This window comes from Salarias fasciatus, chromosome 20 (assembly GCF_902148845.1).
Source record: "Salarias fasciatus chromosome 20, fSalaFa1.1, whole genome shotgun sequence".
Lineage (NCBI taxonomy): Eukaryota > Metazoa > Chordata > Actinopteri > Blenniiformes > Blenniidae > Salarias > Salarias fasciatus.
Window position 1 is genome coordinate 13,428,143 of NC_043764.1, and position 27,849 is coordinate 13,455,991.

General features: G+C 42.6%; 4 protein-coding genes across 7 annotated transcripts in view; all 4 read left to right on the forward strand.

Annotated features, from left to right (window-relative positions):
* Positions 1–9,117, forward strand: part of clstn1 (calsyntenin 1) — a 49,314-nt gene extending 40,197 nt beyond the window's left edge. The window contains exon 20 of the mRNA XM_030119272.1: positions 9,102–9,117. The gene's annotated coding sequence lies outside the window, so the exon portion shown is untranslated. The remainder of the gene's footprint in view (positions 1–9,101) is intronic.
* On the forward strand, positions 12–5,647 carry nmnat1 (nicotinamide nucleotide adenylyltransferase 1). The gene is made up of 5 exons (XM_030119276.1): positions 12–60; positions 387–520; positions 1,708–1,891; positions 2,806–2,930; positions 4,378–5,647. The coding sequence occupies exons 2-5, from the start codon at positions 406–408 to the stop codon at positions 4,764–4,766; spliced, it is 813 nt and encodes a 270-aa protein (XP_029975136.1). The 5' UTR covers positions 12–60; positions 387–405; the 3' UTR covers positions 4,767–5,647.
* On the forward strand, positions 6,410–8,638 carry rbp7a (retinol binding protein 7a, cellular). The gene is made up of 4 exons (XM_030119280.1): positions 6,410–6,641; positions 7,239–7,417; positions 7,561–7,662; positions 8,191–8,638. Exons 1-4 carry the CDS (start codon positions 6,437–6,439, stop codon positions 8,248–8,250), a joined length of 546 nt encoding a protein of 181 aa, XP_029975140.1. The 5' UTR covers positions 6,410–6,436; the 3' UTR covers positions 8,251–8,638.
* A 985-nt stretch (positions 9,118–10,102) lies between the features above and the next one.
* ube4b (ubiquitination factor E4B, UFD2 homolog (S. cerevisiae)) lies at positions 10,103–26,906 on the forward strand. Of its 4 annotated transcripts, none has more exons than XM_030119267.1 (29): positions 10,103–10,428; positions 11,432–11,651; positions 13,346–13,481; positions 13,639–13,726; positions 14,453–14,597; positions 14,692–14,917; positions 15,128–15,607; positions 16,890–17,000; positions 18,069–18,210; positions 18,376–18,476; positions 18,649–18,763; positions 19,062–19,145; positions 19,387–19,443; positions 19,832–19,948; positions 20,073–20,171; positions 20,259–20,372; positions 20,570–20,768; positions 20,959–21,097; positions 21,188–21,287; positions 21,502–21,629; positions 21,860–21,958; positions 22,149–22,384; positions 22,471–22,597; positions 22,722–22,866; positions 23,165–23,299; positions 23,424–23,615; positions 24,161–24,335; positions 25,478–25,624; positions 25,793–26,906. In XM_030119267.1, the coding sequence occupies exons 1-29, from the start codon at positions 10,402–10,404 to the stop codon at positions 25,855–25,857; spliced, it is 4,149 nt and encodes a 1,382-aa protein (XP_029975127.1). In that variant the 5' UTR covers positions 10,103–10,401; the 3' UTR covers positions 25,858–26,906. The 4 variants fall into 4 exon arrangements, with proteins under 4 accessions (XP_029975127.1, XP_029975128.1, XP_029975129.1 ...); XM_030119268.1 differs by having other exon boundaries at positions 11,432–11,555; positions 25,793–25,933; XM_030119269.1 differs by lacking the exon at positions 16,890–17,000 and having other exon boundaries at positions 10,104–10,428; positions 25,793–25,933.
* Positions 26,907–27,849: the final 943 nt, after the last annotated feature.

The following is a 27,849-nucleotide window of genomic DNA, read 5'->3' on the forward strand; positions in this document are numbered from 1 at the left end:
CGTCGTACGTGCTCCAGGAAGCAGCTGCACTGTCACTCTGGGTTTCGTTCTGCAGATAAGGTGATTACTTCTCTATGTTGACTTTACTTTACATGTATTACTTTATGTTATTCGTGACTTTTATGTCTAGCTTTTATACATGTATATATTCATGTGAACGTGTACTGCTTGCACGTGTTTCATGGTTTAGCTGCTTGGTCGCAAATGAAGCTACTTTTAATGTTTGAAGCTGAATGATGCTTACAGCCAGCTTTCGTTTCATGTTTTCATTTTCGTTTCGAGTTCACCGAGGCTTCTGCAATGTGACAGCTGTGAGTCACGGCTGCAAATCTAGACTCTACTTTGGTGGTGTTGCTTTAAGAAGGTGCTTGTTGTTGTGTTGACAGTCCTCCAGCGCTGTGAGACATGGAGAACCACAGCACCACCAGAGTGGTCCTGCTGGCCTGTGGGTCGTTCAACCCCATCACCAACATGCACCTGAGGATGTTTGAGCTGGCCCGGGATCATCTGGAAGACACAGGTTCACCAGTCATCTCCAACCTTTACAATGCTTCATTTTCATCTCAGACCTGGCAACGTCTATGCCAGATGGTAAAACATAGGCGTATTCATTTCAGGTTTTGGGTAAAATAAAAGGAATGATCTAAAAGTAAAGAATGTCTTCTCAGTTTGTTGAAAGTTTATTAAAGAAATTACATCACACAGATTGTTCCTTAATATCTCCTCAAGAAAGTATTTCCCCATGCCTCCATACAGCAAGGAAGATAAGGTAGTAATTTTGTGTTAACTGATGAACAATTCATGTTTTAAAAACTTTTTAGTAAGAATGATTAAAACTAGGCTATGAATAATATTATTGATGTGCACTATTGTCAGAATGGAACTAGTTTAGGATGAGGCATAAGTGTTTATACCTATCAAACTGTACAGTTGAATGATAGTATTGTTTCTGGCAAATTACATAGAATGTGAGTGGAAAAGATGTGAATAGTCAGGCATTACAAATCAGTTTTGTGGCTTTAACTGAAGTTGGCAATGTTGATCAATAAACAGGAAAAACATCCTGTTATGAGCCAGAGTTTACCCAAAGTGGCTAATTTTCATCTGATGTCCACTGACTGCTCTTAAAATGGACAACTTGAAGCAAAAGTGGCATCACAAACAAACAAATATAGACAGACGGCTTCTCTCATTGGATTTTCACAGATAAGCCCTCAGAAACTAAAAACTCTTGTGTGACTTGGAATGAAAGGGCTTCCTCTTGCAGGGCATCTTGTTTCCTTAAATGATATTGAGATTTTCCTCAAATTCGGTATTGAAAAAAGTAATATCATTTATGTCAGTATGATGCTTGTTAAGTTATTAGATGTAGTAGCTGCTACTTTTCCATATTTCTTGTCTGCCTGCCTCACACTCCTGAAGCAGTCACGGCCCACGAATGTAAGTTTGCAGACAGACACAATAAAGCGACAGACAAAGATGACGCAGAAGTAGGAAAAAGAAACAGAACGGCTCAAGAATACGGGGATGGTTCGGATGTCACCTATCCAACTTTGAGCAGAAAAAAACCCCTACAATTTGGAGCTACAACCTCTGGAGCTGTGTGCAAAAGCTAAGCTGTATTTTAGTGTTTGGTTGCTCATCCAGTGTCTGTGCTTCTCTTCTCCTCTCATCCCTTCCATTCATTCCTCTTCCTCTGTGTTTCAGGTCAGTACCGGGTGGTGAAGGGAATCATCTCTCCGGTGGGCGACGGCTATAACAAGAAGGGCCTGATCGAAGCCTCCCACCGCCTGGAGATGGCCAGACTGGCCACAGAAACCTCGGACTGGATCACCGTGGACTCCTGGGAGAGCCTGCAGCCGGAGTGGGTGGAGACTTGTAAAGTCGTTCGGTGAGTCGAGTCCTTTCTTCTAATTAGAGACGGTGTCGACGCTCTCTGGAGGAGAGACTAATGATATGTTTGGACCAAAAAATGGAAGACACGCCCACTCAGATGTTTCAGCATGTGCTGCTAAGGACTGTAATCACAGGCTGATTGTTTTCATTGTTCCCCGCTTTAATTCCCGTCAGCTGTGACTGGTGACTGTAATTTTACCGCCATCCAGCTTCCGTTTGTTCTTCAGCCAACTTTTCATCTTCGTTTGACCCTGTTTTTAGTCAATTACCTGACTGTAAATCACTTACAGCATGTTCAGGTCAAACCTAACAGTTAAACCGATTTAGATAAAATGTTACATTATTACTCATTTAGCCACAGAAAAAAACAAAATAAAACTTTAAGAAACATACGTTTTTTTCAATTTATTGTCACGTAATAAACTCTGAATCGTGCCACCCTTATTTAAAGCATTCATCTCTTAAAAGAATAAATGTTTATCAGGTTTTGTGACACTGTGTGAGGTGAGATCTGTCCAGAATATTTACTAGCATGTAAAAGAAAAAAAAAATCATCATGAGTAAATACTTTTCTTGCATTATTATTTCGTGTAGTCAAGCTCTGATTTGTGAAGAATAAACAAGGCAAAACCATAAAACAGCAGTGAATCACTGAACGCTTTTGGAAGTTTGATCCACTGAGGCGTTTAGAGTTAAAAACAGTGTTACGATGAGGAACTGATTGTGAAAACAATGATGAAACTGCAGTTACACCATGTCTCTGAGACACGTTATACACAAAGGTAGAGTACAAGTCTGAAGTAAGACTTCGCTCTACTTATTTTTTTTTCTACATATCAAATCCAGTTTCCCGTTCAGGAGAAGTGAAGACGTGTTGAAGCCATGTCCTCTCTGCTTGTGTCTGTGCAGGCATCACTACAATGAGCTGCTTACATCAGAGCAGAGCAAAGACGACGTGGACACGGTCAAGTTTGCCAAAAAGAGACGCGTGGAGGAAAACTCATTTGAGGGTTCAAGTCATCATAGAAAGAGAGGTGAGTTATATATTATTTACCTGTATGTATTTGCAGACTTTCTTCTTGTTTTTCAGTATTCAGCTCGACTCTGATGAACTGATGATTTGTAGGTGTGGAGTTTTGGAGTTTGACAGTAAAAGTAGCTGAGGTGTAGCGCAAACTGGAATGATCCTCCGAGGTTGAAAAGAAAGAATTAAGTCAATGACATGAGCAGAGGAATCTCTGATATGTAGGTTGCATTATGTCAGACAGGCAGAGTTCATGCAGTGACACATTTTCATGCTCCAGTAAAGTCTGTCAGTAAAGTCTTTTTCTCAGGTTACAGAATTTAACATTCATGATGGATTACAGTGATTCTGCTTGATCTTCAAATGAATCAACAAATTGAACTGCAGTCCTGATCAATGTAGTTGATCTAGTTTATTTCATCCTTAGTGAATGAATATTTCTTCACAGACTTTCAGTGGAAACATGCAAATCACAGCTGTGTGAACAGTGTGTTTAGGAGTAATTTGGCCCCTAGGAATAATATGACATGCATTTATTTATTTATTTATTTATTTTTTGGCATATACGCATCTGGAAAGACTCAGTGCTGTAATCACTGAGGTTCAGCACAAGGGATTGCTGAATGGAGGCACTGATTTTACCTGATGATTGGAGTCCAATTCAGCCTGACTATGTTCATTTCATTTATTTTACAAGTGTAAAACAAACCTAAACACATTCCCAACCATCCAGAAGTGTTTCCCTGCCAGACTAAGAAAAGTTCCTACTGGTTATAGTCTCATGTAGGCTCATTGTCAAATCACACCTCATACACAATACACCACAGTTAAATTACATGTTTCACCTTTTTTTTATTTCATTTTTCCTTTATTCTCAGATTTAGGCTTTGCTTGCAGTGTCTTGTGTTGACTTGACTTGATCTGCGTGTAACAAATAAACCTCAGGAAACCTTGACGAATGTCTCTCAGGGAGTGTGTGTGCCTTTACATCAGTAATCTGCTTAATGCCAGCACTGTGTTAAAGGATTAAAAATGAAAGCACCATTTCAGATTAAAAGCTTCAAAACAAGAGGATTTTATAACAAGGGGTTTTTATATAGCACCTCTGAGTGTTTTTTACCTCTTGTCCTGTGTGTGTGTGTGTGTGTGTGTCTGTGTGTGTGCGTGCGCCTCAGATCTTTTCTCCAACTTGTTGTCTTCATAAAACACCATCAGACTTCGTGCATCCCTCTCTGAATCTACAAAGGCTTCACGCCACTTCTTTCATGCCTTGATCTTCCCACAGACCCGTAAACACTCTTTGATGTGTGAAATCAATGTTTCTCCTGACTGATCGGTTTGTCTGTAGAGTATTGATTTAGACAGAAAACAGAGCTGAGCGCTATCAGGAAAAAGACAGAAAAAGAATAACATGGCCGCTGTCCTCGCCGACCCTTGACCCCGCCCCACCCCCTCAGGTGACCCTCAGCTGATGCTGCTGTGTGGGGCGGACGTCCTGGAGTCCTTCGGCGTTCCCAACCTGTGGAAGCCCGAGGACATCGCGGAGATCGTGGGCGACTACGGCGTGGTCTGCATCACCCGCAGCGGCAGCGACTCGCTCAAGTTCGTCCACCAGTCCGACGCGCTGTGGAAGCACCGCAAGAACATCCACCTGGTCACTGAGTGGGTCACCAACGAGATCTCCGCCACCCACGTGCGGCGGGCGCTGCGCCGGGGCCGCAGCGTGAGATACCTGCTGCCGGACAGCGTCCTGTACTACATCCAGCAGCACGAGCTGTACAGCTCAGAGAGCGAGCAGAAGAACGCCGGCGTGATTCTGGCCCCCCTGCAGAGATACACGAGCTGAGGAGCCGCAGATAGAGCGATGCGAGCCGTCTGTACTTAGTGCTGTAACTTTGAACAAACCACACTACTAAGCTCACATAAGTGCCTACTTCATGGAATAGTCATCAGTTTTTTGCGAGTCTTTTTTCCAGGTTCGCTCTGTTCTAACCACTTTGTGTGTGGATGACGAGTGAACAAGTCAAGAACAAAGACGGGGTCGAACTTCAAACCTGGCCTGACAGAGGATCCAGTTTGGCCAGTGGAAAGACCTTGCAAAATGGAAATGTTACCAAAAAAACATCCTGTTTATCATTCATGCTCTTCAGATGGTGCAGTTTTTTGAAGTTTAGCACAGTTGTATGAAGCTTACACCCAAGAAATCGGTGGTGCAGCAGTGGAATTTACCACCTTACTGCCAGTGAATTAGCGAAGGCCGCAGGAATCCTGCAAAGCAGCAGCAGGCATTTCAGGTACAGTCAGTCAGTGACCTGGTTTTTTAATTTTTAATTTTTAATTTTCAATATTTTTGGGCAATAATTCTGACTCAATAAAAAGGCACCATGTTGAAATTACATTTATTTTTCTTTTAAAACATGATCTTGTTCAAGTTGTGTAAAAAGATATTGAAGATATTTTTGACATCGTACTCATTTTGCACTGTCACATTTGGAGTTATTTGCGATCAAACTGGAGTGTATGCTGCTTTTGAACTACAATGAGTTTGAGTTTGACACCTCTGAGCTAAAGTGGAAACTTTAGCAGAATTTACCTGCTGCATGAACACGTTTTTTTTTTTAATGCACTCCTCTTCATTCATCACCTGTTTATATCTGGAGCAAGACTTTGCAGAAACTCCACAGACAGACCCTGAAAGCAGCTTTGATCACTTGGTGCTTGTTATATGAAGAACTTCGATTTGTGTGTTGCTGGAAATAAAACACTCGCTGTGATTTTCGCTGTGAGAGGCGTTTCATTGATGTCGTGATGAGATTTAAAAAGCAGACCTTTGAATGTCCATTTAATCGGGGAGTTTAAAGTGTGAGTGGAGCTAACCTGTCATTCCACAAACATTACTAGCAGGCCAAACAACAAGTTACACACTCTCAAGGGCTTTTATTGTGAAAGCAGCATGGTCACAGTGAAAGTAACTGATTACATCAAAGTACCGGTAATACCTACATATCTGTCAGAGGTGGAGCGAGTCTGTCAGATTGCCAGTAGAGTTATTTTTGTGGTTGGATGTAATTACAAGACTCATGCAACAGTTCATTAAGCTTTTAGTGCTGTGCACTTATGACAGATTTATTGTCTTGGCAAGAAAGAAGCCCTGATTAGGGTTTTTTTTTTTTTCGTGACCTGAAAATTCTCCTATTTTTTTCAGTCAGTGGAGAAGCAGTCTGAATGTTTGGACATTCTCTCTGCACCTTTTTCTTTCTCTCCTCACTGCATGTCCTGGTTTTTATTATCTGTGTCACTAGTTTTTTTTTTTTCCTGGATATTTGATTGCAGCTTTATTCTTGCGAACACATCGACATATTTTTCCTCCTCCTGCATGTTTGACACTTGGTGATCATGACATGTCAAGCCCAGTTTTAGGAGGGACCAGTTTGACATGTCTTGTTTCCCATGTTTACACCCTGGCTGCAGTCGCAGCGCCTCCCTCGTCCTCGCAGGGCCCTCAGGTGACAGCGAATGAGGCTAAGAGACACACACTCTCATCAGGTCTCTCAGAACAGATCGTCTCAGGCTGTCTTGCAGCAGGAGGCCAGAGGGTCACTAATTGTTCTCACACATCTCAGAGGAAGGAAGGAGAGGGCGATCAATATGCCTGCAAGCCTCTGTGGAACATGGGACATCATCAGCAATGTCAACTTTGAGGGCTACATGATTGCATTGGGTAAGTCAGTCCATTTTTTTTTTTACCAAACTTTCAGATTTGACAGCATATGAAGTCTGCAGTAATTCATATGTACATCATAAATGTCTGTTAAGTTGCCAAACCAATGTAAATATATCAGTTCCTTAAATGAGATCATGTTTTTGTGATATAAAAAATGTTTTTGCAACATACAAAAAAGGTCGACCAAAAAAAAAAACAACTACTTGATTTTGTGTAGTTACTGTTCACTCAAACACAAACACTGCTTTGTGAGTGTGAGAAAATCTGCACTGCTGCTTTGGAGTAAGAAGAAAAGTATTTGGCTGTTGTGCAGGTGATGGTATGCACACAGAGAGAATGTGTTTATACAGAGTGAGTCAGGCAGTCTTTGAGATCTTTAACCTTCAGTTAAAGGTTTACCTTAAAAAAATGAAAATGTCATTGAAACGCTTCATTTTATTTTATTCATTGTATTTATTCCATATGAACTGAAACGTTTGAAGTTTTTATTCAATGTCCTCGGTGAAAGCTTTCATGATTCATGCACTCAAACAAATTGAACTTTAAATATTTCAGTTCATGTGGCTCACATCTAAAATATAAATGCTCTTGCAGGCATCGGCCCTCACATCAGAAAGATTGCTGTGAAGCTGAAGCTGAGGAAAGTGGTGGAGCAGCACGGAGACCAGTTCGTCATCAAAACTCTCAGCACTTTCCGAAACTACAGCGTCTCCTTCAGAGTGGACCAGGAGTTTGAGGAGTTCACACAGGGCCTGGACAGCAAACACGTCAAGGTGAGGAAGAACGGCACAGCTCAAATCAACACGCTCCAAGATAATGCATCGTGATTTGCATTTTAACTGAGCTGCTGAAATAGTGGTGTGTGCTGAATTTTTTTTTCTCCTCCTCTTCCTCTTCCTCTCTGCCATCTGTGCAGTCGCTGGTGTCGTGGAAGGAGAACAAACTGGTGTGTGAACAGATTGGAGAGAAGAAGAACCGGGGATGGACGCACTGGATCGAAGACGACAAGCTTCATCTGGTGGGTTTGTGACTGGAGGAGGTGTTTGAGAATCATAAGGCCAAAATTAAAAATGTGAAGGCATTTTATTTTTTCATTATCAAATTGTTAAAAAAAAAAAAAAAATACATATAATAAGAAATTAAAAATGGTCAAAAAAAGTTTATGAATATTCATGTTATGCAAAAAATGTATAAAATAAATAGGAAACATATATTATAAAATGTGCCTATTCACACAATCTATATTTTATGAAAAAGTTTTAGAACAAACAACATATTTGTTAAAATGTGAGGCTCGTTCACATGATCTTTGTTTGAAAATTGTCAAAAATAAATTTGAAATATAGAAGGAAAACATTTGGGCTATAAATATAGTCTGTGTGTATGGATAAGCATAAAGTGTGCATGGACTGCGTAATAATCATATAATGTGTGTCTATGTGTGTGTGAATACACATGCTGACAAAATGTGTAAGCTTGTTCTCATTGATTTTCATTCCATAAGAGAAAGCTGTGACTGAGTGTTTGTGTGCTGCTCGGCCCTCAGGAGCTGTACTGTGAAGGACAGCTGTGCACGCAGGTATTTAAGAAGAATGTGAGCGAGTGAAGAGGAACGACCTGCTGGATCCATCACCGAATCACAGAGTCTGTGCTGTTTCTTCTCTGTCATGTGGTGTGACTGCTGCAGCTCAGGAGAAAATGTCTGGCCGTGTTGTGTTTACACCTGTAGGTGGCATCGCTTCATTGCTGCAGTCTGCTATTGTTCTGTGAAGCTGGCTTCATAGACAAGAGCTGAGTATTGAGGACATTTATGGGTTGTTTCAGCCGGTCAGAGAAAAAACTGTCACATCACTTCAGCTCCCTATCTATTCCCGTTAAAATTTATATTTTGAAATCTGCTTTTAGAAGAAATAAACAGCTTTCATTCATGTAAATAAATGGATACCTTATTGGTGTAACATGAAGTTTGATAAAGATTTTGTTTTGTAAGACATTGTGTAATAAAATGAATGAGAAAAAAATCTTAAGTAGATGTCTGGATTATTTTTTCACTTCTTTCTTACCTCATCTTTTTTTCTCATAGTTCATAAGTATTTATAGGAAAAGTGACCTGAACATTCAAGCGCCGAGTGGAAAACTCATCAATATCCTCACAGCTGTACAAGAGTCCAAGCCACTTCAACACTGTGGAGTTCATGGAAGGTGATCCACCCCGGACTCTCGCACTTTGTGAGATGCTTGTCCTGTCAGATCATTTCATACTGTCAGTGAAGCAACAGGTTCGAGTCTATCCTGAAAACAGAGAGGTCCATATGTGAGTCAAGTTCTAAAGTAGGTGAAAATAGAAGTTGTGATGGGAAATGTACCAGTTCAGTTGAAGCAAACTGAGCTAACTGCTAAATTAACCCACTCAAGGTAAACGGTCATCTCTGCACCACAGGGCAATCAGAGAAACAGACACACACACACTCACTTACACTCATTCAAGACCATCGTGTAACATGAAGGAGCGCTGGGGGCTGCAAGGTCAGAGAAGCACTTGTCAATATGTAGGTTCAAAGTCCCCCCAGCCCCCCAAGCAGCTTCCTGGGTGGCAATAATCTGTCCATTGAGATCAATAACATGAGCTTTCATCGCTGGGGCATATGATTTTATGACGAGAACACCTGGAGAAAACTCACAGTAACATTTCAGTCCAAAACTGTCAATAATGAATGAAGACAGGACTCATTATAGAAACAATATTGAAAAATAAATTTGGTTTGTATGACACAATTACAACTTTAGGTTGTGCTTCTCACAAACGTTTGTGATTGATTTAAGCTCTTAAAAATGTTGATCACTTGAGAGGGTCCTGAGAGCTTTAACGTTCCATGTTTGACTCAGAAACGTAATAATCCACATCATCCAGACAACACACAAGGATGACAGTTTATAATAAACTTGAAATAGTCAGATTTGTGCATGTTTATTAATGGTACAGTTTACTACCCCTCAGACTGATTTTCCTGTTTTCTTTGGGAAGGCTGAGCTCTTGTTTGTATAGCACCTTCTTTGTTTGCTCCATTACAGTCAATGGTCTGCCTCCATTTCTACTGTCACACCAACATTCTCCAAGTCCTCTTTCACTTCATCTTCCTTGAGGTATCAAGAGATCCTTCCTGGCACTGGCAGCTCCATCATTATCACACGACACATGCAGGATTTAAAGCCAAAATAATTTGTGAAAGTGTGTCATACTGTCTACTTGACAGTGGAGTAGTCCATAAGTTTACACTTAATACTGATCAATCTGACCTTGTGTCTTGGTGAGTGATTATTCAGTATATTTTAATAATGTTCAAACATTGTGGGGCAGGTTATTCACCCACAACAGGTAAAACAGTGCAACTCTGTCTACGACGCACACGCACACGCGCTCGCTCGCTCGCTCTCTTCCAATGGTCCATCCAGTCACGTGACGTATTGTAGAACCAAAATGGCCGCTGTTGTATTTTGACGTATAATAGCTAGCTACTTTTCTTTTTGTTTCATTCTTGGTAAAAAATTAGCAAACGAAACACTTTCTGGAGGAGCTATATCTCGCCGCCCTCCGTACTCCGGCGTCCTAGTTTTTACCTTGAAGACAATCAGGACTGACACGTATTTGTTGGAGGAGTTAGACTATGCACATTTAGCTCTGATACAGGCTAGCTGGCTGGCTCTAGCTGGCAGTGTGGAATATTGAAAGTGAAATAGCTCGGCTAACTTAGCTGTGATGATGGAGGAATTGAGCGCAGATGAGGTAAGATGACCATGAATAAAATGCTCACATTTGGCACATCTCGATGATTGTATTTGTTGGAGTTACATGTTTCCAACTGTAATCATTGTCTTTCGTGGTGGTCTTGCTACTCACCGAGTGGCTACAAAGGCTAGCTCGGCTGTTAGCATTGTCTAAATCGAAGATTAAGTGTTAACAGCGAACTTCTCTTCGCGCTTACACAATATCATATTTTTATTATTGTAAAAAAAAAATGTTTGCTGCCCGAAGAACAAAGTGAATAAAGTCGGGACGGATGTGGGTCGTAGGTGCCTCGCTTGTTTCATTTAGCTTCGTGCTAACCGCTAACGACACGGTACAACCTGTGCAGAAGCAGCGTAACCTTTTTTTCGTAGCTTTATGCGTAATTCTGCGTCAGTGTGTTGATTCATTTTCATGTGACGCACCTTTCAGCGTCATGTCTCCAGACATAACGTTACTTTGTGCGTATGGATTTAATTCATACTGTGAGGAAGCCGACAGTGGCTAGCGTTGTTTTGCTAACAGTCAGAAATTAGCCTCCGAGACGACTCAGCATAAAAAACACAGCGAGCCACCATTGTGCAATCAGCTGTGGGCCCACTGCACGACCACCGAGGTGTCCCCCCGTGAACCTCTCACTGCAACCCTCAAATGCCCCTGTTGACTAAACCTCGCATTTTACTGAGGTGGATATGTTGTAAATTCACCAGGCTGTGACCGTTCTCATGTCGGACTTTGGTCGTTATGTAGGTTATTGTATCAATTCATCAAGACCTGTCATTGAACTCAGTGATACTCCGTAAGCAAAGATCATTGCTTTAACAGTCGGTGTGAGTCATGCCGATGTAACAGTTTTTATTATACCGAACTCTTTCATACAAAGCCCATTTTGGATCGATCTGATCATGAGCATTTCTAGAGTTTGGATTTCGTTGTGGTTCAGATTGTAAAGGTTTTGTGCTTTGAATAAACATTGTAACGTGTTGGATTATTTCCCTTTAAGATTCGCAGAAGGCGACTGGCCCGACTGGCAGGGGGACAGACGTCACAGCCCAGCACCCCTCTCAGCACACCCCTGACATCCCCACAAAGAGAGACCCCACCCGGACCCCTCCCTGGACCCTCAGGTGCCGCACCCCAACCTGTGCCACCAGCTGCCTCCCAATCTCTGGGGCTCAATGTCCATAGCGGGACCCCCGCCACATCCCCCATGGGCACTTCTGGTACGAAATGTTTGAAATCCTCTGTAGATTTAGTTTTTTTTTAATGAAATAGAAGCATATTTCCTTTGTCACCCTTCTTTTTAACCTGTATTTTTAGCTGTGAGCTATTTCAGCTCTCTTACACAAAGAACCCATGAAACCTTTTCTGTGGGGCAACAGGGATGATCTACCTTTTTGGGTACTATGTTGAATAGGGTCTGTTATATTATTGACCTTGATATCTGTACAGCGACACTCAGTCATCCACACTGAATAACATTGACACGAACAGGAGCAGCTTGTTGGGATCATCAGTGTCCCTGTTTGACCGCCAGCATCAGCCACGCTGTACAGAGGGAGAATTGAGGCTTTCATCCAAGCAGCAATCTGGAAAATTCACCACATATAGATCTGAACAGTGTACTGGCTTTGTATTGCTGTCATGTGTAGATTACCACCTTCTAGGGAAAATGGTCCTTTATAGATTTACCTAATATTTGGACTTCTGGTTCTGATCACATTATTTCCATTTATTCCTTTTGTATATCCTATTTATATTGTGCTCCTCATTGTTACTGCACCAATTTTGATTGGTTTAAAGAGTGGCTGAGTATTTCATAGTTGTACAACCAGGAGAGGATTGTTAATTCTGACCCTTCAGCCACCAGAAGATCCTGAGTGTTAATCAGCTTTCTACCTGTTTGCACTGCAGCTCAGCGTCAGGGCTTAGAAATGTGTGGCACACTATGCTTACCTTAAAAAACACCACACTCAGGCCTTGCGTTCTCAGACTGTTGTTTATTCATCAGGCAATCATTCTGACACCAAATGTAGCTGGCTGCTGAATCAGGAAGCATTGTGTGGTGTCAGGTTGAGTTCATAGTTCAAGAATGGCTGTAATCATGATAGCAGAACATTATACAAGTTAAACAAGGTCATGATAGCTTGATGACAATAACTACTACATGAGTGATGCTTTGTATGTGCACATTTATATATCTCATGCATCTTTTTCCAGATGTTTTTATTTTATGGTAGTAATTGGAGTTTGTATCTTCAGACACTGAGCTTCTTTTGTTGTTTTTTTAAGAAAAGTGCTTGGACCAATTTCCTTGCACCTTTAAGCTGGCCTTATCCAACTTAAAGGTCCAAAGCAAACTCACACATGCACTTGTGACAACATGCAAACTGCACAGGATGAACTCTAAATTCATTCCTGACCTAAACCCGGCAGGTTAAAGCCTCTGCACTAGTGATATGTCAGGAGGAATGTTGTGTTTGTGGTGTATCACTCACAGTTTGAAACGACTGACCCTGATTCAATCTTGCATGCCATTGTGTTTTGATTTGAGTCCTGTTGCACTCTCTCTCATGATGTCAATGCCTGTATTATTTTGACTATTTTCATTTTAGAGGCTGACATAAATGTAAACACTCTGTGCTGTGACTTGCTAGCAATGATACGGATCAAGATAGTCCTGCCTCAGTGTACTTCCCCCTCTTCCAGTCTCTTTAAAGTGTGTGGACTTCACATAGATTAATGCAGCTTTATCAAAAGCAGAAAAAAAACTTCTTGATCTGTTTCTAACATGAATTTTCCAAACAACATCAAAAAGACTCCATCACAACTACAATGAGAATGTGGAGACTCGTCTGTGTCACGTTCGCTGTTTGTGTGTTCAGATGAGTTCAATTCTGGCCTTTTGCTCTTCCAGGGGTGGCATATGGTAGTCAGAGCAGCGAGGGTGTGAGCTCCCTCTCCAGCTCCCCTTCAAACAGCCTTGAGACTCAGTCTCAGAGTTTGTCCCGATCGCAGAGCATGGACATTGACCCTGCCTCCTGTGAAAAGAGGTACGAACCTCCTCAAGCTGTTTGTGCTTCCTGTTTCTTCTTTTGATTGTGGCCTTTATAGTAGGTGCGAAATGTACAATTCCCCTAAGAATCCATCATGGATCGCTGGACTTTGCACTGCAGGGATGTTTGTTGAATGATTGTTGTTTTGCCACAGCATGTCCCAGGTGGATGTGGACTCAGGGATCGAGAACATGGAGGTGGAGGACAGTGACCGGCGGGAGAAGAGGAACTTGACTGAGAAGGTGAACATCTGCAGTAAACTAACCTACAAAGAAAGGCACCATTGTCTCTTAAATCATTGTAGTGCTTGACTTTAATCATTCCATTTCAAGATCAAACCAGTTCTGAATGAGTCAGCATAAAGCAGTTTGTTTACAAGATAGCTAGGTACTTTCCGTGAGCGCTCTTCTTGCCTTTAGTTTCGTTTCTTTCACTAGATTGATGTTTTTAAAAAAAAGTCATCATCAACAATTATTTAGAGAACCAAGTTGTGTTCACACTGACCTGGCAACCCACTAATCTCACCTCTTTGGGGAGCAGAGTCAACTGACCCGTCTCTGTTTGATGGTTAATGGTTCACTTTGAGAAGTTGACACGGTTAATGTTTCCCCTGCACGGCAGTGTCATTAAAATGTTATTAACTTTCGCGCGGAATGTATGATGCATAAGTACCACAGTGGCACAATACAGGGATGAGTGGGCATCCGTCAATCCTCGAAAAGATTTATCAGGTTTGAAGTTGGTTTTCGTCACAGCGTTGTTGAGGACGTCGCATCTTATTGATGCAGTTGGTGTCTTGTGATTTGTACTTTGGTTAATTTCTTAATGTGAAATCTTTCAATTTCCGATGCATCACAGATTCCTAACCTGTGTTAGTGGGTGTCAAGTGTTTCATCATTAGGAATACTGTTTGGATGCGCGCTGTAAGTGGCTTTTGATTAAGCACTCACCATCTCTCTGCTCGACAGGAAACCTCTGCGAACTCCGATGTCTCTGAAGAGCAGGCTCTGCAGCTCATTTGTAAGATCCTCCGCGTATCGTGGAAGGATCAGGACAGAGATGTCATCTTTCTCCCTTCACTGGCTGCAGAGTTTCACCAGAACCCGAAAGATGGTACGTCGTAAAAGCCGGAACGCGTTGCATCTGTGAAGAGACGTGACAAATCCCCCCGCCTGGTGAATTGACTGTTGTTTCTCTCCCCCTGCAGCATACTCTGACTTTAAAGACCTCATTGGCCAGATCCTGATGGAAGTCTTAATGATGTCCACCCAGTCACGTGTCCACAACCCTTTTGCCAGCTTGACCGCCACCTCACAGCCAATTGCAGCAGCCAAATCGCCCGACCATCGTCTGACGCTGGTGCAGCCCTCCAGTCAAGGTGGCAGCCCGATGGGCCCCAGCGCGGGGTCCTTTGGAGCCAGCTCTCTATCCAGGCAAGTACCTCGGTTGGTTTTTATGTATCCGAACCGCCTCGCTCTCAGAGGCAGGACGAAGGATGTTGGTTGACTGCTACCGACATGTTTCCTTAATAGCTTTCTTTAGTATCGCGTGAAAGAGAGCCGTCATATGCTCCTCCATTGATTTCTATTCTGTTTTTATTTCGCTGTCACTGTTTCCAACGATCCTATCAATGTTGTTCACAGTCTGTACGGGTGTGGTAGTCCTCACCCAATGACTCTGGATGCAGCTGGGAGGACCTCACTTTCCCTCTCCACCCCTACTACGCCCGCCCCGCCCTCCGCACCCTCAACCCCACAGTTTGTTGTTCCCCCGAGCCCCCCGGCTACTGCCGCTTCAAGACACACCCTCAACCCTCCGTCTGCCCCCATGCCCATCTCCCAGCGCTATCGGCCGTATTCTATCTCTACCTCCTGGGGGGCTCCCTCCCCGTCCAGCCCAGGTCACAGAGGATTCAGTTTCCCTGGACCTTCTCCCAGCCCCTCAGGGATCTCGGTTCCTCCCAACACCCCGGCTCCGGTGGCCCCTCCTATCCCCCAGTCACTGTCCTTGAGCTCACCTCAAGCCCGCAGCCAATCCTCCGCCACAAGCCCCACTATGGTGCCTCCTTCTCCCAGATTGAATCCCCGACAGGCGGCCTTTGCCTCCAGGATTCCTCCTTCTAGGTATTTGTAATTTGCGTGTCAGCGTGGAGTGTAGCGCACAAACTAACCAACTAAAATCCAAAAGATTGAAGTTTTATGTGAACTGTGGGTATGTCGAGTTTATTCCTGGAAAATCCAGTTCATGTTGTTAACATATCAGGTTTTTTGTTGGGAGCTGTGATCCATACAAGTTTGTCGGTAATATTTACACCAGGATGCCTGCACCTTTTTAGTTGGTGAGCTTCTTTTGAAGGTACCAGGTCATATAACCTTGTAAGATTTATAAATTCAAATCACTGTTGACATTTTCATCTCATATTTAATCAAATAACACCATAAACACCAATCAGGTAGGTTTTAAAGCTAGATTTTAGAGTTTCTTCTGCAACTATGTGTAAATTCAGTTAAAGTCATCAAAAACTGTTAAATTCTAATAACTCATTAGCAACAAACATGAATTTGTGTTTTTCACCCGTTTATATCATCTACTGTAACTAGAAAATACCGCTGATGAAACAGGAAACTGGTCGGCTGTTACTCTGGAAGCAAGCAGTCAGCAGCAGACCAGAAATAAAGAACTAGTTGTCATAAATTTTAAAGATTTTGATCTCAACCGTACTCTGACCTTTGTAGTGTTATGAGCGGATCAATCTTAAATTGAATACTCTGTATATTAATCAGATGATTGAGCAATTTTTTTAATGGCATTATTGGGCACCCTTGAAAACCAATAATGACAATTTTATCTTCAAAGTCCTAAAAAGTGTTCCTGACAAATTGTAGTAGGCAGAAACATCTGCTTTGAAAAAAAAAATCAACAGTTTTCTATATTTAGAGTGACCTTAAAGCTACACACGGTTTGTTTTTATCCTAAGGCTGCTTATTCCTAATCTGCCTAATTTTTTAACATTTGTTCCAACATTTAACAAACAAGTTCTGTCAGTGCTGCTTTGGCTTCTTAAGCTTCAAGCTGAATCACGCGGTTAACGCTTCTTTCCAAAGACAAGCTGTGTCAGAGTAAAAAGTGAGGTGAAAAACGGTCGTGTCACTTCATGAACGCTACAAACAAATAGAGATGACTAATCTTTAAGAAGAATAACAAGAGGAGCATGTTCCTCTCTGTAGTTTTTTCTGCTCATCTTTCTGATTTGTTTTACCTTCCTTTTCTCTCCGTGGCTTGTCATTTCAGATTCTTATCGCTATTTTTTTTTGTTCTTTCTTTTTTGTGTCTGCACACTTGCACAACATCTTTGTCTCTCCCCTGCTTTACCTCATCCTGTTGTCGTTTTTCTCATCCTGTTAGCCCCTTGTCGCTCCTGTTTTTTGCCCTCTCTGACATGTCTCAGGACAGCAGTGATGAAGAGTCAGAGAAGGAGGAGGAGGAGGATTTTGCTCAGGTTCAGTTTGGGTCCAGGTACACCACTGCACAGTGTGTGCTAACGTGTGTGTGTTTGTGTGCAAGCTTGCTCCGTGGACGGGCCTTCTGCATGTTTCAGAGGGCCCAGCAGGCTTCCCACTAACTGCACAGTGAGTCACCAGGTCAGGCGAGCGAAAGAAGCCGACGGAGACTTTGTCTGCCTGAAAGTAACGGCATGCTTTAATCATAAAACTTAGAGTTGAATAGCGCAACATTGAGCACCTCATCGTGGAGGTAAGTGTTGAACGGGGTCTCAGAAGGATTTCAACGTGGTAAACGAGCCTATAAACAGTTCGACAAATTATCTCATGATTGATTTTGCATTTCAGTTTGGCTTTTCTGAGCCCCTCAAATATGTTTTTATGCATCGTCGACCGGCTTTAATTTCAGTGAATTATGGCCAGAAGGGCCCCCTGTTTACGCAGCGTTTAATTGCAGTGGGAAAGCATGCACTTGGTTTTTATGGACGAGCTCGTCTACACTTCCCAGAGAAATGAGCCCCAACCCCCAAGAGGACAGTAAAATGTCAAACAAATACCATTTCAGCGTCGATGAGCCCAACTAAAACAGCATGCGTGTGAGTTGCGGACGCTTGGTATCTTTCAGTATCTGTTTATCTACTCTAAGGAAAGCACTCCTTACTCGTATGAAAATGTGCGCTGTGATTTCAAGTGTTGCAGCTGTGGAAGTACCTTGTTTCTTCGATCTTCGGGATGCCCTGCATTGTCTGTTTCGATAACAGTTTATTTTGTTACGTAATTGGATTTGTTGTGCTTTAGGGCCACTTGTGTTCAATTCAAACTGACCACTAACAGCAGTTTGTGCTCACATTACTGCATTTATCAGATGAAAGTGCTGCATCTGCTGCAAAGCAAGCCCATGAATATTCAGTGTAATCTGTTTTCGTGTCCTGAGGTTCTGCAGTGCTGTCACTAATGTATTACAGCGTGTTTCCTTCAAGGATTCGGGTTTGAGCTTCTTAATCGTTCACGCCGTGATGTTTTGTGTTTTCTGTGGTGTAATAAGACTCTCTGTCCGTTCCCCTGTTTATCTTCCCGTCTGCAGTCTCGGCGCATGTGGAGGGGGGATGTCCTGCGAGTCAGCCAGCGACCGCTTCACCATTGAAACATGCAAGGAGACAGAGATGCTGAACTACCTCATTGAGCGTTTTGACAGCGTTGGCATGGAGGAGAGGAAAGCTCCTAAGGTACTGTCTGCAGGGGAACAGATCACATCAACCAGGGTTTGTTTTGATGCCATTCATTTTAATATTTTCCTGCTGGAAAATAATAGAAATTGACGGGATTGTATCAGAGCATCAAGCCATGTTCAGGCTGCATATTTTGATGTATCTTTTTGGTTTCCTTTCCAGATGTGCAGCCAACCAAATGTCAGCCAGCTTCTCAGTAACATTCGCTCTCAGTGTATTTCCCACGTTGCCCTGGTCTTGCAAGGCGCCCTGACCCAGCCTCGGTAAAGAATAAAAGGCCCACCACACGCCATAACAGTCTTTTTTTTTTTTCCTCGTTTTGTTTGTGTACGCTGTGTTCCTTCTTCCTCTGTCTCTGTGGCAACCGCTCTTTCACCTTCACATTATTTATTTATCATCACCAAAAGTGTCTTCCTTTCTGTTCCCTCCTGGCAGGAGCCCTCTGCAGCAGTCTCTGCTGGTACCTTATATGCTGTGCCGGAACCTTCCGTACGGCTTTATTCAGGAGCTGGCGCGCATCACCCACCAGGAGGAGGAAGTGTTCAGACAGGTGGGAAACTGGACCAGATATAGATCAAAAAACTGTAACGCCTCATGTGCTAGGGCTTCCTTTTTTTTTTTTTTTTTTCAATCAATATATAGTGACTGATAATTCATCTGTATATGCACAAATTCTGAGCACTGTGATGGACTGGTGGTCTGTCCACGGCACAGATGCTTTAAAACATCCTCTCAAATGACGGAGTGGCATTATTTCAAGCAGATGTTTACTTTGAAGTGTGAATGAGCTGAAGAAGCACCGCCGTGAGCCGACATGACACTGACCTTGTTTTTGTCTCGTGTTTTAGATCTTCATTCCCATCCTCCATGGCCTCGCTCTCGCAGTGAAAGAATGTTCCTTTGACAGTGATAATTTTAAATTTCCTCTCATGGTAAGAATATGTTGTGCAGGCTGGACCTTTAGAGTCACAGGTGGAAGTATAGCGATTGTAGCCTTATTAAGAAGTGCTGTGCAGCATAGCACGTTTTGCATGTTTAACCCTGTGTCAGCTGGAAAAACTTCATATGTGCATCAATTCTTAGTTTTGAACAAGTAGATATTTCTCCTTCAGTGTGATGTGGAAAGTCCTTTAGAAAGCTGAAATTAATCGTTAATTGTTTTTGTTTTAACAGGCATTAGCTGAACTTTGTGAAATTAAGTTCGGAAAGACTCACCCAGTGTGCAGTTTGGTAAGTTACTGATTCAGTCTCTTTATGATTCCAATAATTAAGCCAATGTAAACACTTTTATCTGCAATTATTTCTAAGTTTTGTATAAAAGTTCCTTTTATGTTTCTTGGTACCTTCCTCATGCCACCATGGTGACTTTGTCAGAGATTTTTGCTGAGAAAAATATCTATACTAAAACAGGCTGGTCTGTATTTCGAGGCATTAACAGTTTAAAATGTTTCAGCTGATTACTTCCTGATCTAACATCAGCAGACAGTTTTCAGATCAATTCTTCCCTTTGATGACATTATTATAAACAACAAAACACAATGCAGTATGGTAAAATGTTGTTATAGGTTCTTGTTGGTCCCGAGATGTAATATATGTCTGTTGTGGCTCATCTGTGCAGATAACATCGCTGCCTCTATGGAGTCCAAAACCTCTGAGCCCTGGCTGTGGCAGAGAGGTCCAGAGATTGTCCTACCTGGGAGCCTTCTTCAGCCTCTCTGTGTTTGCTGAAGATGATGTGAGTTGCACCTCTGACGTGTTGTAAAGCTTTGTCTTATCATTGGAATATTAAAATAACAACACAGTAAATATAGTATTACTAAATTAAACGTCTCCTGTTTTGTGTTTTGTAATTTTTTTAGACCAAAGTAGGGGATAAGTATTTCTCTGGCCCGGCAATCACCATGGAGAACACGCGAGTTGTCAGCCAGTCCTTACAGCACTACCTGGAGTCAGCGAGGGTGAGGATTGCATTTATCCTTTTGTTTTGAAGTACCTGCTCATTGCATCAGTCTAGTGTAATGGGTTTAAATTTTTGTCTTCATCAGGGTGATTTGTTCAAAGTCCTCCACAACATCCTGCTAAATGGAGAAACACGCGACTTAGCTCTTAATTACATGGCAGCTCTCGTCAACTACAATGTGAAAAAAGCCCAGATGCAGGTAATTCATTTACTCCCTTTTGAAATAAATGTATACATTTCTCTGCTTGCTTTTAAACTGCTATATTCATACATTGACATTTTTGTCATGCTCATGTATTCTTAAAGCCTTTGTGTTTGCATATTGACCCATGCACGCTGGTGTGTTCATGTTGAAGTTTTGAAATAATTCAAGCAACGATTTCTCCTTTCACCCAGACCGATGACAAGCTGGTGTCAACAGATGGCTTCATGCTCAACTTCCTGTGGGTGCTGCAACAGCTGAGCATGAAGATCAAGCTGGAGACGGTAGACCCCTACTACATTTTCCACCCCCGATGTCGCCTTGCTGTCAGCGCAGAGGAGACCCGCCTCAAAGCCACCATGGAGGAGCTGAAGACCTGGCTCGCTGAAATGCGTACGTTGATCATATATAAATATTGATGTGTAGATTCTCAACCTTCTTGTTGTGACATACACATACTTATTGATAAAATCAGTTTAAATGTATGGGAATATCTTAGATTGAAATGCAAAAATGGATGTGGCAATGTGTGTGAGCGTGTTTCTATATGAAGATTGTGAATTTTTCTTGTGAACATTGACAGATGAAGACCCCACGAAGTTTACAGAGCCCAAGTTCCCCACCGAGTGTTTCTTCTTGACGCTTCACACCCACCATTTGTCCATCCTGCCTGGTTGCCGACGCTACATCCGCAGATTGCGGGCTATTCGTGAACTCAACAGGTACACACACACACACAGGCGCACACACCTACGCAGAGATTCATAGCTTGTTCACAGTGTTTGGATTAACAGTCTCGTTTCACATTTCAGGACTGTAGAAGAGCTCAAAAACAGTGAGAGCCAATGGAAAGATTCTCCACTGGCGAGTCGACACAGAGAGATGCTCAAACGCTGCAAAACCCAGCTCAAGGTGAGTTCAATGCCTCTGCACCCATCGGCCTCTCTTTCCTGTATTGATCAACCAGTCAAACACCAGCTTAAAGCTACAGACAAGTAAATACACCTAACAGATTGTAATGTAAATAAAATTAATTGAATCTCGCACCAACATGAATGCCGAACCACTGCAGTGTGTCGTGTTGTCAGGAATTTGATCCCTGTGTTGTGTGACTTTGTCCTGTCAGAAACTGGTGCGAGCCAAAGCCTGTGCTGACGTGGGCCTCCTGGATGAGAACCTGCTCCGCAGATGTCTGCAGTTTTACAGCACAGTCATTCAGCTCATTCTTCGCATGGTGGACCCTGCCTACCCCAAGTAAGCCCCCCCCCCCCCCCCCCCCCCCCCCCCCCCCCCCCTCACACACACACACACACACACACACACACACACACACACACACACACACACACACACACACACACAGACACACACAGACCAGGCTGCTGTTTCTTTCTGTTTGTATTGACGTTAAAGAAACAAATGTGGCTGTGCAGGGTTTTTTTTTTTGTCTCCAACAATCTGTTTTTCCATTTTCCTCCTCACAGCATCAACCTGCCTCTGAACCCTGAGATTCCCAAAAGCTTTGCTGCTCTACCAGAGTTCTACATCGAAGATGTGGCAGAGTTCCTGCTTTTTGTTGTGCAGTAAGTTTTCACATTTGTAAATGATCTTCCGGGGATGAATAATTCATCAAAAGTGTAGATCTAAACATCAAAGCAGCATGCCTCTGGACACATTGAATGCACACTTCAATACAGTTAGATTTCACCTAAGTAGCTGGTTTTCCGTCCATGTCTCCTGGTGGTGATTTCTTTGTTTCATGCTTTCTTCCAGGTACTCTCCCCAGGTTTTATACGAGCCGTGCGTCCAGGACATCGTCACCTTCTTGGTGGTGTTCATCTGCAGTCAGAACTACATCAGGAACCCCTACCTTATCGCCAAGTTGGTGGAGGTGCTGTTCGTCACAAACCCTGCTGTACAACCTCGCACTCAGCGCTTCTCAGAAATGATGGAGAACCACCCGTTGTCTGTCAAACAGCTAGTCCCTGCCCTCATGAAGTTTTACACAGGTGAGCGCCATCAAAACTGGGCTCTTTCATGACTGTAACTTTGTAATCATTTTATTTTTCGCTGAAAAATGTTTCTCTCTGGTCAGATGTCGAGCACACCGGTGCTACCAGCGAGTTCTATGATAAGTTCACCATACGCTACCACATCAGCACCATCTTCAAGAGTCTCTGGCAGAACATTGCGCACCATGGCACCTTCATGGAGGAGTTCAAGTGAGTTTCTTCTCCGAAAAACTGCTTTGGTCACGTTGAACTAAACAACTGAAGCTTGACTCGCTGCTGTCTCATGGTTTCCTGTCTGACCTCTTGTTGTCTGTTCCTCTTCCTCCATCCTCAGCTCTGGCAAGCAGTTTGTGCGCTACATCAACATGCTGATTAACGACACCACCTTCTTGTTAGACGAGAGTCTCGAGTCCCTGAAGCGTATCCACGAGGTCCAAGAAGAGATGAAAAATAAGGAGCAGTGGGAGCAGCTGCCGAGGGTCAGTGTGCGCCGTCTCAGGGCTTTGTGTTCATTCACTATTATGGATTACGTGCATTCTGTCAGCAGTAAAACCACCGATTGAGGTTATAAAAAAAGCAGATGTGAGCTGCATTGCAAACTCCCCAAAGGATTAAGATAGAAATTGAAGTCACAAAGACAAAACGGTAACGAAGGTCACGGCGTTTGAGGTCGGCAGTATATTATCACCTTCCCTCACAGTTCTGCTGAGCTGTGAAACCTGGCACAAAGCAAGTGTTACAGAAAAGAGCAAAGCAGTATTTCTCGTGCGTTTCCAGGAGCAGCAGCAGAGCCGCCAGTCCCAGCTGACTCAGGATGAGCGCGTGTCTCGCTCCTATCTGGCCCTGGCCACGGAAACGGTTGAAATGTTCCACATCCTCACCAAGCAGGTCCAGAAGCCTTTCCTCAGGCCTGTGAGTGTCTCTGTCCCCGCTGGACATTTGGATTTTCACACGTGTATCCTGCACACTTTATAAAATGAAAATGTGTTGTATTTGTAAGATATTTATTTGTTTGTTTGTTTGTTTTTCTTTCCAGGAACTGGGCCCTCGTTTAGCTGCCATGCTGAACTTCAACCTGCAGCAGCTCTGCGGGCCCAAGTGTCGGGACCTGAAGGTTGAGAACCCCGAGAAGTATGGATTCGAGCCCAAGAAGCTCTTAGACCAGCTCACTGACATCTACCTGCAGCTAGACTGTGCCCGCTTTGCTAAAGCCATCGCAGACGACCAGGTTAGAACGGATTTTATCCACATAAACTGTTTTTATTCTGAAGAAGTCTTAACCCTCTGCACATACAGTAACATACTGACTCCGGCATCACAGTTGTCATGAGGGAAGGCTGCGGGCATGCATCCGGGTTGATCATCTGTTGCTGTAAAGACATGAATCCCCCATTGTACTTGATGAATGCAAAGCAGTGTTGTACCCAAACAAACACAACCGCTTGTCAAAAGTCACCCCACCCTTCAAGAATAACCACTTCCTGTCGGACAACACATGCCAAAGGCAGAATGTGACAAAATACTTCACGAGTTGATCGAGAAGTAAAAACGGTATCTGCTGTCAAATGTTTTCTCGCGCTGTTAGACTGAACAGTATGCCACCAAACAAGATCAACTCCTTTTTCCCTTTCTTGTGAATGAGTTCACATGTTCAGAGTGTTTCTGTGTTTGATGCTTGCTGCACACATTTTTTTAAAAGTTGTGGAACAACATGTTTTATTTCCTGCAAGAATATTCAAAGCAAAATGTCGGTGTATTCTGTTGTTCTTGCAGAGGTCATACAGCCGTGAGCTCTTTGAAGAGGTTATCTCAAAGATGAGAAAGGCGGGCATCAAGTCCTCCATCGCCATTGAGAAATTCAAGCTGCTATCAGAGAAGGTGGAGGAAATAGTCGCCAAGAACTCACAGTCTGAGATGGACTACAGCGATGCTCCAGATGAGTTCAAAGGTGTGTGTTTCATGAGTCTAACTTATTAGCTATTTAGTGGCAGTAAAATCAATGAAGTAATGCTGCTGGGTATAAAAATCTATTCATCCATAATTATTCAGTCTTTAGTGTGGTGCTCAACTTTATCTTCTTTATCACGCGACGAAAGAGTTAAAGAATATTATTGGAGTTTTAAGAGGAAATTTTTCTTATGGACCTTTAAATCCTACATTTTTTGTTGTGATTTTTCATTCTCAACTTGTGCATGTCTTAAAAGTCACCGAGTCTTCAGCCCCGAGTGAAACATCTCCTCCGGTCTGACCCCGGGTCAGTCACTGACAGACAGTATATTCAGCAGCCTGTGTTGCTGTTGGATTCCAGACATTTGCAGTGGATTTTGCAGCTCATATAGGCCATATAGACAGCTTAGAGCGCAGCTATCCTATAACCACAGACTTAATATAATCTGGAAGGAGAGCATGGTCTGCATATCTCCTTTGATTCCCAGATATGCCAGCCAACCCACCACAGTTAATGGGAGTGTGCCGCACAGGAGCCTCCAGTATCAGCTGTCTGTGTGGTTTAACATCTCCCACGCCAGGTTTTATTTTTGTAACACACAAGCTCGCCGGGGCAGCCCTGTGACATTTCAGTCTAGGGCACACTTTATCAAATGCTGCTGATCAATATTTATTAGATATTTGGTTTATTTTGTGTTTTTGCCTTGTGCACCAGTCATATAAAACATTGTATTCATACATGAAGGATCTGATATTTCACCAGCTCAGTTTTTCAGGTTCATGAGGTGTTGTCTGATTTTATATTTTATGACCAAAAATTTTTTTTGTGCCTTTTTATGTTATTTCAGTTCAAAAGCACACCCTTTAGTAGAAAGATAAAGGGTGAGCTAACACATACCAAATGCCTGGCGAGATGCAAGCTCTTTCAAATACTAATCCTGCAAACCCAATTAGTAGCCTGCTGAGCAGCTTTAAATAAAATATGATAAAATTGGAGGAACCAACAGTGTTGGAACAACCTGTCCGTTTCACCGCAGTGCAACGAAAAATTGCACCACTCAATAAAAGTCTGTTCCAGAATGTTTGCACAGTATCCCCGTTTTAAATGGCTGCAAAACGCGCATGTGTCCCCCGTTGCCGCAGACCCTCTGATGGACACGCTGATGACTGATCCTGTGATGCTGCCTTCCGGGAACATCATGGACAGATCCATCATCCTGCGCCACCTGCTCAACTCCCCCACCGATCCCTTCAACAGGCAGCCGCTCACAGAGAGCATGCTGGAGTCAGGTAACGAATTACACGGAGGAAAGACCTCAGCTAATATCTCTTAGTGGGAGCAAGTGGTGAAGAAGAGCCCTCTCAGGACAGCTGAACGTCAGATTAACTGAGCGCCTGTTGGATGTTGAGTGTGAATTTTCCTGAGCTGCTCCTCACAGCGTGTTGTCATTTCGGCAGTGCCTGAGCTGAAGGAGAGGATCCACACCTGGATGCGAGAGAAACAGGGCGGACGGCCCGCCTAAAGACGGCCTCACCGACGTCTGGCTCGCCCATCGTCATTAAAGGATCTGTCCAAATCCGACGAATTAAGTGTCACTACAACCAATGAAAACAACAAGAACAAAAAGAAACCTTTTGAATGGGGGGGAGGGGCGATTTGATTTTTATTTGCATTTACCCTTTTTGTCTCAAACCATTATTATGGTTCCAAAAACAAAACAAAATAAAGTTAAGACTTTTAAGTTTTTTTTCTCATGAGTTTGTGTATATATATATAAATATCTATCAAATATATATACATATGTTTAACAAGAATTACTTAATGCGTCACAATGCTGCAGAAATAAATTTCCACCAGCGAGTTGCATTCAGACACTTCATTGATCATATTCTTTTACAGTTCTTGTTTCTTTTAAGTATCGTGTATGTTGACCTCATTGAAATCGTATAATTACAGAAGGGAGAAGGGACGCCAATACATTTTAGAGTATTGAGTGGAGTCTCATTAAAAGGATTAGCCTTGAGTTTCTTTTATCAAGACTGTGACAGTAGTAAACTTGAGTCCACATGTATGCGGATGTCCCGGAGCTGAGGCGCACACTGCTTGTGCTCACAGATTAAGCTCAGAAGTGGGAATATCCATTAAGATTGTAACTTAAAGTTATCTAATCCTTAATGTCAGCTTCCTTTGAATACAAAAGGAAGACAAACAGTGACTTACCACACCATTCAGTATGTTCAAATCTTCCTTTGCAGACACATTTTCCCTGCTGACTTCAATAGACTAAATTTAAGTGTGTGTGCATGGCCTAAAGACAGGAACCCAGAGGCGCGTTATGGACAAGTAACCACGTTTAGGCAGAGGGGAGAGAGAGAGAATGTAGCATGATCGCCAGAAAACATCTTAAGAGCACACCATTGAAGACGACCCACCTCTACATGGTCTTTCTCAGATGACACTGTACCTAACCTTACCTTGCTGACCATAACTGTACACAAAATGATTTCCTTGATCCACATACCTGTTTTGGAAGCTAGGATTTTGAAATGAAATAAATGATGATGCACATGATGTCACAGCTCGTTATTTATCCTTAGGATAGGTCTCTTTTTTTAATGCCTAAGTGTTTTCTGTTGATTTCAGAATATTTCACTCAAGGAAAGGCCAGGCGTTCTAAACACAAAAGTTCGAAACCAACACAGTGTCAGTGATGAAGTCGGACACGACTTTTTTCAATTAGAAAATCTCAAATCCATATGAAGTGGACAAACGCTACCTGGATGATCAGCTTACACTGGTAACACTTCCTAAGCAAAGGCTAGCATGAGGCTCCCCACCTGTCCTGCATAGAAGAACTTATCAACTCAGACTCCAGTAAATGTATTTTCAGTCTATTGTGAGTCTCTTTATTTTTCCTTATTCCTTTACAACAATCTTGCATTCATCTGTGTCACCCTTGTGTGTCTTCTGACTTGTTTCCATCTGTGAAGAATTTGCATCTCTTTGTGTCTTTGTTGTAATTTCGTGTCTGTTGACTGTCAGATCTTCGTGAGCCACATTTGTTGCAGTTTCTGTCTGTGTGTGACTCTTGACGTTTGACCTCTTGTCTCTCAACTCGCATCATTTCATACTGACGCACTGATCCAGTTCTGTAATTCATTAATGGTACGAAGCTATTTCACTGATGCTAATTCCCAGCAACACTAACACATTGCAGCTTCCCAGACGTAGCTTAGTCATTCCTGTGCTGAAACGGACTAATGGATTAAATTTGGCAGCGTTCCTAGTTGATCAGGAGCAAAGAGATGAACTGGAAGTTCATTCATAAATAAAAACTGTCTCTTGTCCTGAAAATGAATAGAAAATTTGATGCACATTATGAGAAGCCATCAAGCTTTAAAAAAATGAATGAATTCTACCTAAGTGAGAAGTGTAAATACACCAAAACATAGAAACATTTGCCAAGACATCCACTGCCATTTATTTCCGTAAAAGTAACCACAATTTTAAATTA

Excerpts from the sequence above, each read along its gene's own strand:
- nmnat1 (XM_030119276.1), top strand. The coding sequence starts at position 406 with ATGGAGAACCACAGCACCACCAGAGTGGTCCTGCTGGCCTGTGGGTCG. Across the intron at positions 521-1,707 it reads GGATCATCTGGAAGACACAG|GTCAGTACCGGGTGGTGAAG; the intron begins GTTCACCAGTCA and ends TCTGTGTTTCAG. Across the intron at positions 2,931-4,377 it reads AAGTCATCATAGAAAGAGAG|GTGACCCTCAGCTGATGCTG; the intron begins GTGAGTTATATA and ends CCACCCCCTCAG.
- rbp7a (XM_030119280.1), top strand. The coding sequence starts at position 6,437 with ATGAGGCTAAGAGACACACACTCTCATCAGGTCTCTCAGAACAGATCG. Across the intron at positions 6,642-7,238 it reads GGGCTACATGATTGCATTGG|GCATCGGCCCTCACATCAGA; the intron begins GTAAGTCAGTCC and ends ATGCTCTTGCAG. Across the intron at positions 7,418-7,560 it reads TGGACAGCAAACACGTCAAG|TCGCTGGTGTCGTGGAAGGA; the intron begins GTGAGGAAGAAC and ends CCATCTGTGCAG.
- ube4b (XM_030119267.1), top strand. The coding sequence starts at position 10,402 with ATGATGGAGGAATTGAGCGCAGATGAG. Across the intron at positions 10,429-11,431 it reads AGGAATTGAGCGCAGATGAG|ATTCGCAGAAGGCGACTGGC; the intron begins GTAAGATGACCA and ends TTTCCCTTTAAG. Across the intron at positions 19,949-20,072 it reads CTGTGTTTGCTGAAGATGAT|ACCAAAGTAGGGGATAAGTA; the intron begins GTGAGTTGCACC and ends TAATTTTTTTAG.